We start from the raw sequence: 10495 nt of genomic DNA on the forward strand, positions 1-10495 counted from the left end.
TAGATGGATAAAGTGGAGTTAACATTATGGGGCACACTTAGTCACTGTACACGGGTGAATACATTGATGTATACATTTTGCAATGGTTGTGGTAATATAGCCCATGGGTAATAATTGTTTTATTGAAGTTGTTTGTGGGCACCTGTGAATGATTATATGAAGCAACTGAAGCGCCAACTTATTAAACTAGCAGCACTATTTTTCAACGTCAAAAGTAATTTACAGCACTGCATTACAAATTTCTGTGCATGTGACAAACATCATTGAACTCTCTTGATATTCCTGCTTTTTTGTTTTTTTTTAATTATTTTTTTGTTTAATTAAGAAACATTTCAAATAGATTAGTTTATAGTAAATTTTAAAATACAAAGAAATCCATCATGACTTTAAGGTTGCAGCAATCAATCACTCATTAGTGTGCTCAGCAGTGTGGGGGTTGGTGATCAATGTGTGTGTGTGATCAGCTGCAGCTAAAACTTGTGCTGCAGTTACTTCATCTGTACCCATCAATTGTTATGTTGTTGGTCACAGGAGCGCGCAACACGTCCCGCTGTAGGGGACGAAGTAGAGTGACCCAATGTCCCAATTTGTATGAGACTGTGACGAATTTTTACTTCCATCCTGTTGTCACAAAAATCCAAACAATATCTGCATTTGACTGGGTCAAATTATAAAAATAAAATAAAATACAAAAGCAGACAGGGTTCCTAGATGTAAAGCAAGAAGAGCTGCAGTTATTTTCACAGAGCTGCGCCAGCTGTCATTCAGAATACAAGGCAATTCTCCATGTCATGGCCAACATCCACAAGATGCTCTTAAAGTAGAACAGGTAAAAGATTTTATTAACTATCAGTTAAAAAAAAATATGATAGAAACTACTTAATACAAAAGGAAATGAAACCATTGCAACGTTTTCAGTATGTTTTATAGCTGAGAGAGGCTAGTGAAACGTGATTCTCAGAGAGCTTTCTTTAAAGTTTGCCAAACTTATTTTTACATATTAAACAGAGGGGTGCTCGATCTAAAGAAGCGATGTTAAAAGTCAGACGCATAGCTGTTAAAGCCTCACATCGTCTCTCTTAAAGAGGATGATCTTTTATTTCCAGGTGAATCATCTAAATTAGTGGTCCTCCTAATTGTCAGTCATTCTGGTGATCTGTTTACGTAAAGCTGTCCTACATGCTCACCCCGTCAGCTATATTTTTCTGCTCCTGCACATTTTCAGATGTATATCTGCGGTGAGCTACAGTTTCATTAATTCATTGAAGCTCACCTTTCTCACCGCGGTTCTTTGAAACTGGGCGAGGGTGGTAAGAGAAAAGTGTGTACGAAGTGTATGAGAAGAAAAGCCTCAAAATAGGCAGATATATCCTAGAATGCTTTGCACGGAGGGCTCTCTTCGCAAAGCATTATGGGATTTGCTGTCACAGCAGTGACAGCGATGACTAATAACAAAGATGGTGCAGGCGCTGTGCTGTGGAGAAGTTGCATGACCAACGGAGCAAAAAAACAGTGATCATCTGTCTAAACGGTAAGTTAACTGAGCTCGCGATTTAGTCCCCGCTCTATATAGTGATTTAGGGCGGCCGTTCGGACACAGTAATCTTGTATGAACTATGAGAACAGCAACTTTTAAACAGAGCGTACAGGAGGAGACATGGGCTAATGCATGCTCTCGCACGCGCATTTTTATTAATTTTTTTGGAGTGGAGGAAGCGGACTCTATAAAAATTCACAAAAATCCTCCACAATACCTTTAAGTATCATTGTTGTCTCACATTTGTTTTTCTACCATATTGAGAGTAGTTTAGCAATCTGTGTGCACACACTGCAAAACATAGTGCACAGTTTAGTAACAACATAGACGTTTCATATTTCCGTTACAGCCTGACAGCCTCAGAGCTGCAGCATGCAAAAAGAAAGACATCCGGGTTAAAAGTGCCTCTTCTTACCCAATGATTGTTTCTACCACCCTACTGCTACTGATGATCTCTGAGCTATTTCATCTGCAGTTCCTCTTCTAAAGGCAAACTTTCATTGCAGTTTTTATTGATAACATAATCCACTTCCTTCATACTATCTTTTTTTTTTTTTTTTTTTTTTAAGAAAGTTGGACATTTTGGTCATCCACAAAAAATAACAGCATTGGCTCAACCTAGATACATAAGCTTCTCACATTACGGTCAGACTGAATCCTGGAAATAATTATGTAGACCAGATTTGATCTCATAAATGTTTTCAAACCTAAGTAGCCCATCTGCATAAGTAGCCACGTGCTTACTTCAAGCACGCAGCTTATTGGCACACATAAAAAAAGACTGGGTAGAGCCAAACAAAGCCCCTGTGTGAGTTGCGGATTTCCCTCCCTGCAATATGCAAATGAAATATACAGTGCTCTGCTGTTTTTCTCCATATCTGCTTTGTCATTGTGTTAACTTTATTCGTGACACTCAACATATCTTGGATGGAAAAAACAAAGTTTTACTTTGTCATTAAATTGTCACTGTCATAAGTGGATCTTTTATTTATAAAAATTGAAATTACATTAAATTACATTTGGGGATGAAAGGGAATGATATTATTTTAGGCAAAAAAGTATATGTTTTGTATTATTCCCATAAGCGACAGATTTCACTGTGAAAGATGATGAAATTCGTCTTTCATGGTTTTCTGCGCCTGGGGCTCCAACTCTTGTTCACACAGGTACACACAGCCCAGTGCTGTAAGATGTCGCCACGTTTAGTATATTGCCATGTGTGGATAGATGGCTTTAGTACAGCAAGTCTGTCTACATGATCCATTTACCCTGTGTGTCTAATCCATGCTGCTTCATTTTGTATACTTGTGTACCACACGCACATTGGCATGCCATGCATTCTTTACTCTTCTAGTTTTGTGTACAGGAGGACAGAATTCATAAAGAAGAGCTCATTGTACCTGTTTATTTGCATGAAACGCTTCACCTGACGGATTGATTTATCACTTACCCTCCTTCGCTACTTCATTTTCTCCCTTCAGTATCAATCGCATTCATAACAAACATTTTAAGATGATTCTTTTTCCCACTGGTGGTGTTGGAAAGTGTGTTTTGATGTGTGTGTCTAGTTGGTGTTAGGGTGTGGTTTAAGTAGGAGGTTGTACAGTTTTTAAGCTGAACATTTGTGCATTTTTGTGTGAGTTGTCTGTGCAGCCGCAGTGCCTGCTCATCACCTCAGAGCCCGCGGGCCTCTGGCTTCTTGGGTGGTCTGGCACACACACATGCAATTGTGTGCTTTTCTCTGCTTGTGTGTGTGTGTGTGTCTGTGGCGGTCTGGCAGCTACAAAATATCCAGATTGTGCTCTGGGCAGGGCCCCAACCCCCCAGCCTCTGTGCATCACCTTCAAATACTTAACCACAACATTGTACTGGCTTCTTTAACACATACACATGCCTTGCTTTTTTTCCCTTTTTGTTTCTTGCTTCCCAGTCTCTGTTTCTTTCTTAAAGGAGACACAAAAAACATGTTGAAAGGGAGTTTTTTTTACTTTCGACAATCGTGACTTTTCTTTTTAAGCTGTATGGAGCCTTCCCAGTCATTTTTACAGGCTGTTCATCTTTATAGTTGTTTTCCGCAATTTTGGGCTTTGTGTACTTGATTTTAAAAGTTGGGGGTTCTTTGAAATAAATACTTAAACTTTGCAAAAGTATTAATTTCTCTTTAAACCACAGACCTAATATACTTCACATAAAGTTTTAGATGGACTGACAAACTGTGGCAAAACTGTTTAGTAGAAATAAAAGAATATGTTTAAAATTTATAAACCTTTCTACAGATTTTCAACTGGATTTAAATCTTAAGCTTTGACTCGGCCGTTTTCTAATTCAAGCTTTATTTAACCGGGATAGTCCCAGTAAAATGTAAAGAGTTAATAAAAAATAATTTTTTTTCCAAGTTGGCTGTCTCAAAGGTGGCAACAAATAAAAGACAAATGTTATACAATTCAAATAGAAAACAGAAAAATATGGATAATTGAGAACAGGTTATTGACTCGGATTTAAGAAGTTGACGTTTGTAAGTTAAAAACACTAAACAACGAGGTGCTGAAGCTAAAATGTTGTAATTTGGCCCAGATGCAACCTTTTTTTGCCTAATTCAGTCCTAGCAAAAAGGACAGAAAGAAGCAGCAAGTTACATGATACATGGATCGACATTTCTCAGTGAATTTGCATGACAGATATAGGCTGGAAGTAGTCAAAGTAAGGCTTCGTAATAAAAAATTAACCTTTAAGCAGCCAAACCAGACCATCCCATCTAAATCTAAATCATATTGGTATTTAGATTTTTTTTTTTTTTTTTTGCAGTTTATAATAAACCTTAGAAAGGTGAGAAAGATAGTCAAGTATCCACAGTGTGACAAAGCAAATATATACCAAAGATCTCTACAGTCCAACACTTATAAAACACTTTCTAAAGATAAATATTCAATCTTAATTTTGCTTTTTGACAAGGTTTCCACATGACATTTAAAATGGAAGGTGATAGGGTCATAATTCAAAATGTCAGATATTTATGTATTTGAAGCAACCCTGCTTCATTTCCTCCAGGATAAAACACTGAGGGGATCTTTAGAAGCAGCTTCAGAATAGGTATCATCATATTTACAGGAGTACGTTGCCAACAGCTTGCTCCAAAAAAACATAAGTGGGAAATTTTCATGCTTCGCAGTGTCAAATATGTCTTTTGACAAATCTGTGAAAAGAGCCACATTGCATGCTTTTGTATTAACAGCAAATATAATGTTGTTCAACACCTTTATCACAGCTGTTATGGTCATATGCCTTTTTTTGGAACCTAATAGGATGCGATAATAGTAGTGTGATATGAAATATTTTTATATTATAAGTTACAACATTCTACTTGACAGACAAAACATTATAACTTAAAATCCTATAAAATAAACACATGAGGAAAAAAGGGGGGATAAAAAGACAACTAAAATAATTTATCTTCAAGAGCTACAGGAATAAAATTGTCAGAGTACAAGGTTGAATCTAAAACAATCTAAGTAACCGAGAGCTAAATGTTTGGGTATTTCATGCCCACTGGTGAGACAACACATGTACATCAGTAGATTAAGAGCTAAAAAAAAATGTACACAATATTTTGTGGCATATTTTCTGGTGGCCTGAGAACCCAAAGCTCAACGAACCCCGGAAAGAACCCCTTATGAAAACACTGGAGATATTTAAAAGTGAATCTCCTCACCTCTGTGCGGCCCCAGCTGTGTGGCTGGTCAATCAGTGGCTCTCCTAGAGTGATACAACTTGTTCAAGTTCAGCGGAAACACCATTTGTTAAAAATAGGCTCTGTGTATGCACCTTGAAGCTCTATCTCTCCCATTCTTTTCCCTGAAAAGAGATCACTCAGGAAAAAACTCTTTAAATAACACTTCATAACTTATATGTATTAAATAACCAGCAGACATGACAACAGATTTTGATAGAAACTGTAATCTTACTCAGATCAGAGAAGTTGCTTAGAATATACAGAAGGCAGCTGCTCACCTCTCAGGAAGTGGCGACGATTAACAGTTAAAAAGGCATTTTATACATCCCCAAGTATGCCACATCATCACATCATTACATAATACACGTTAGGAGATGAGTAGACATCCATGGCTCCAGCCTTATCAAAATATTACACTTTTTTCTTAGCTTAAGGACACCGCTCTCACTCCATTTCCAAATCTTCGCCACGTACAGAATGAGGATTATATCCGGACAGAGGAACTGTCTTAATTAGATAAACTATTGTAGAAAACATCCTTTCTGACACGCAACAGGCAGCTAATATTAATGTGCAATAAACTCACACATCATCAATGATAATTATCCTAACACCTTTACCTGGTCAATCACAGATTCTGACTTTTTTGCTAATTCTGGGAGATTGGATATGGGCCTATAATTAGTTAGAACTACTGGATCACCAGCCTTTAATAAGGGGAAAACAAAGGCTGATTTCCACACTGAAGGAATTTCCTGTTTTTCCACACTAAGGTTTAAAAAGATTGCTTGGAGCTTAGCTACAAATTCAGCTGCCACCTCTAAAAGCAAGAGAAGGCTCTAAACTAAAGTTCTCACCAGAGAACACAAGATGAGTTACACAAGGCGCAGCAGAATCAGTTCCCGTAGAAACCGAGCTCGGTCTGAATGCACCTCAGCACTTACATTGTGTCATTTTTAGAAGGCAAATGAAATAAGAGAAAGAAAAATAAGCTTCAAAAGTCAGCCCGAAATATCGGCAGTATATATTGGGATCGGTTGGGCTAATGTCAAAATAATCGGTATTGGCATCAGCTTTAGAAACACCTGTATTAGTTGATCTCTGCAACAAACAATAATAATATAGAACTGAATTTCTACAGCTAGTGATATTACAGTTATCTAGATTATCAGTTATTAATTTATATAGAAACAACAAGTGATTAACTATTGTCACACTAAGCTATGGAAGCCCAAGCAGTATATTGATGGGAGAAGATATGAAAACTTAAAATTGATTAATGACCCAGCTCTATTTACCAGAGGTGTAAATATTGGTGGGGCATGAATGCTTTTTAAAACAACTGTATTTTTGCTGCTAATAGGGGGGAGTGTTGGTCTGGTGATTAGAGCAGTGCGTTTGTGCTCCTTAGAAGGCTGCAAGTATCCGGTTCGATCCCTACAGCCTCCACTCTGGGTTCCTGAGCCTAACCCTTAACCCCACACTGCTCCCGGGGCGCCACACAATGACAGCCCACTGCTCCCCAAGGGGATGGGTCAAAATGCAGAGAGTGAAATTCCCCATTGTGTAACAATAAACAGATTTACATTTATAATTGTGCATCTCTCTTGTCTTTCAGCTGTTAGGAAATAAAATCACTTCCTTTTTATGTTTCATGCAGGCCGCAGTGGTAGTTGTGTTTAACTTTGCCATGGTGCTGCTCATCTTTCCCGCCATCCTCAGCATGGATCTTTACCGACGAGAAGAAAGGCGTTTTGACATCTTCTGCTGCTTCTACAGGTAAGATTAGTTCTTAGTTTTCTAAATTATATGGTTTTCTTCCTTTTATCTCCTTTCATGTTTTTTTTTTCCTCTGGGCTTTTTAATCTTCTAAGAAATGGCTTCAGGACAACATTATCCAAACAATAATCCGTCTTTAGTCGGAACCTAATTAGAGCTAAAGTTGTCTCTGTCTGTCTGGCTGTTCAGTCTCTTCACTTTGTGCTTACCTGTCACTGTCTTTATTAGACTCTAGCAGTTTTCCCTCCAGCCCGGGCATGCTTGTTGGCACTGTGGTAGTGCAGATGTGTACTTGCGCTATTATGTTCCATTGTTGGATTTTACCACTATATTTCATGCAGTTGGCAGACAAAGATCCCAAATGCAAAAAGGCTGAAAAATATTTCTAATTGATGCATTGTGGGTTTTTTTTTATCTCAAGGAATTGAAGGTTATACTGCTTTTAATTCCCCATTTGGTTTCTCTTCTGTTGTAATGGTTTAATTTTTTTTATCCCTCTGTTTACCTGTCCAGCCCATGTGCCAATAGAGTGATACAGATCGAGCCTCAGGCGTACCTGGATGGAGCAGATGCAGGACGCTACAGCCCTCCGCCGTCGTATCGCACGTCCCCCCCTTCCTATCACACCCCTCCCCCAAGCTACAGCAGCCACAGTTTTGCCCAGCAGACCCAAATCACCATGCAGTCCACGGTGCAGCTCAGAACGGAGTACGACCCCCGCACCCAAGCTTTCTACACCACAGCCGAGCCCAGGTCACAGATCTCGGTGCAGCCGATCAACCCAGTTCCGACAAGAAGCAACCACAGCAGTGACTGTTACAATAACAACAACAACATCAGCGGCAGCAGGAACAGTCGTGGCAGCAACGGCACCAGAGGTAACGCCGCCTCCGCCACCTTCGCCCATCATTATCCTGCAGCCACATCCAGCGGCTGCATGGTTCCTCCGGGTGACTCAGCCTCGACGACCAGTCAGACGCCAGAGAACAACAGCTCCACGCGGGACCTGCTGTCTCAGGTCGGAGACGCCTCCATGGGCCTGGGTTGTCTTGAGCCTCCCTGTTCACGTTGGACCTTGGCCTCTTTCGCTGAGAAGCACTATGCTCCATTCCTTCTGCGACCCACCACCAAGGTCCGTTTAGCTTTTTATTACATATTTGTTGTTTTAAAAAATGAAAACAAAGAGAGAATAAATGGTTCAGTTTGGGGTAAAGGTGTATTTATTTCACAAAATCACCGGGGTGATAATTTGAAAGGAAGGGTTAGTCAGAGTGAGTAGATCAGAGGGGGGAAGTCTGGGGTGGGGATTGTGGTCATTTCCTATGTGAGTCACTCACACACTCAGCACGGTCTGACCTCAATCTGGGTGGCCACTCCACTCAGCTAAAGTACATCTGGTGGCCTGTTCTTACCAAAAAGCTTCACAAAAGCATGACTGCTTCTGCAACTTAATGTAACTTAAAATCACACTGCAAACTTCCCCCTTTTTTGGGAGCGATTTTATGTGATCAACACAAACATATTTTTAAAGTAGTCGAGAACACCTCTATAGTTTGGAAAATAAAATCCCAAATTTGTAGCATGTGTGTTTGTTGCCAGCTCTCCAGAGACTCTACTTTTGCTAAAATTAAGTATTTTTTTGCAGATTGAATGAGCAATTTAAACTTTGACCAGCAACATACAGAGTGAGGGAGGTGTGGTAACAGGATTGTCACATCACTTTAGTTTTGTGCGTTTTAGTCTTTTGAATTTAGGCCAATGAAAACTTCATCCAAATATTTGGATCTGTTCACCTGTCATAGCCTGGGAAAACAGGAAAGGGAAATATCTTTCAATAATGTTTTTTCCCTTTTTCACTAGTCTTTGAAGCCCAGAATAGAGTTCACCACTAATACTTGTCATAGCATGGTAGGTTGCAGTTGTCATCCAGTGTTTTGTATTATCAAAACATAGAAGGAACAGAGTCAAAGTTTGGGATATATTTTGTTACCTGGTAGTCTACTATAGAAATCCTCCAGAACTTTATTATTGGCTTGTTTGTGTGTTTTATTCCCTTTATGATTCTGCACATAGGTCAGCTGTATCTATGCTGAGATGAAATCAGATTCTAGTGGACTGTGCAACTCTTGAAAACACTTTTATTCAGAAGTAACAGAGTAAGGGAGGGTGCATGTTATTCTTAGTAAATACATTTCAAAAGCTCAGGCATAATTTTCGTTCTACTTGTAAAGGAGGCACTGATATCTGTTGTTTTAGCTCATACACTGGAAAAAAAAATCTAGAAATAAGTAAAAATTTCTTAAATCAGGTGTATTTATCCTTAATTTAAGTAGGTAAACGAGATAGTTTGCCTATGGATTGAGTTTTTTCACTTTTGAAACAAGATAGTTAGGTAAAATGCACTTGAAATAAGATAATGCAATTGTGTTTTCTTATTTTAAATGTAAATTGTCTTGTTCTGTTGGCAAAATGTCTCTTTTACATACCCAATCCAAGAGCAAATACACTTATTTTAAGAAATAATGACTTACCTAGATTTCGATTTTATCACCATTTATTTTTCTGTTGTGATCATGCATCAGTCTTTCATATTTCTGTCCCTCAGTGACTCCTAATACACAAGGTGCAGCGGTTCTGATTGATTCGTCTGCCCGTCCATCCCTCTGATTCCAGGTGGTTGTGATTATGCTATTCCTGGGCCTGCTGGGAATCAGTCTGTACGGGACCACCCAGGTACGGGACGGCCTGGAGCTGACGGACATCGTCCCCAGAGAGACCAGCGAGTACGACTTCATCGGCGCTCAGTTCAAGTTCTTCTCCTTCTACAATATGTACGTGGTGACGCAGCGGGCGGACTACACCCAGAGCCAGCTTCTCTTACACCAGCTCCACCAGAGGTTCCACAGCGTTCACTACGTGTTGAAAGAGGATAACGGCACGCTGCCCCGCATGTGGCTGCACTACTTCAGGGACTGGCTGAACGGTAAAAATAAACCCCGTTTTCCAATCAGGACTATAGCCAGATGCTAAACAGACTGCTCTCTGTGACAGTTTTAGTTGTCTGGAAATTTGTTTCCAACCGGTGTGTTATTCACACTTTAGTATATAATCAGGTTTAACTTCTTGAGAATAACTGAGGCATGGCACTCATCTAGTTTCTTGTGAAAGAGCTTTGAGATCATAATTTCCCAAACATTTGACATGAATCCACAGCAAACAAGACATCAGGCTGCAGTTTAAAAGGAGGAAGTATTGCACAACAGACACTGAGGCCTTGATTAAAACCGACTGTGTCTTGATTGAGATGTTTTAAGCAATACTTTTATTCTTGGCTTTAAGAATTGAACCGCTGAGCGTTCAACAGCATCCATCCATCCATCCATCCATCCATCCATCCATCCATCCATCCATCCATCCATCCATCCATCCATCCATCCATCCATCCATCC

General features: G+C 39.5%; 1 protein-coding gene across 1 annotated transcript in view; it reads left to right on the forward strand.

The window, feature by feature from the left end:
- Positions 1-10495, forward strand: part of ptch1 (patched 1) — a 72853-nt gene that overhangs the window by 39216 nt on the left and 23142 nt on the right. The window contains exons 13-15 of the mRNA XM_015395771.1: positions 6928-7046; positions 7560-8178; positions 9720-10029. Coding sequence (XP_015251257.1) covers positions 6928-7046; positions 7560-8178; positions 9720-10029 — 1048 coding nt within the window. The remainder of the gene's footprint in view (positions 1-6927; positions 7047-7559; positions 8179-9719; positions 10030-10495) is intronic.

Source organism: Cyprinodon variegatus, unplaced genomic scaffold (assembly GCF_000732505.1).
Source record: "Cyprinodon variegatus isolate N-32 unplaced genomic scaffold, C_variegatus-1.0 Scaffold26, whole genome shotgun sequence".
Classification (NCBI taxonomy): domain Eukaryota; kingdom Metazoa; phylum Chordata; class Actinopteri; order Cyprinodontiformes; family Cyprinodontidae; genus Cyprinodon; species Cyprinodon variegatus.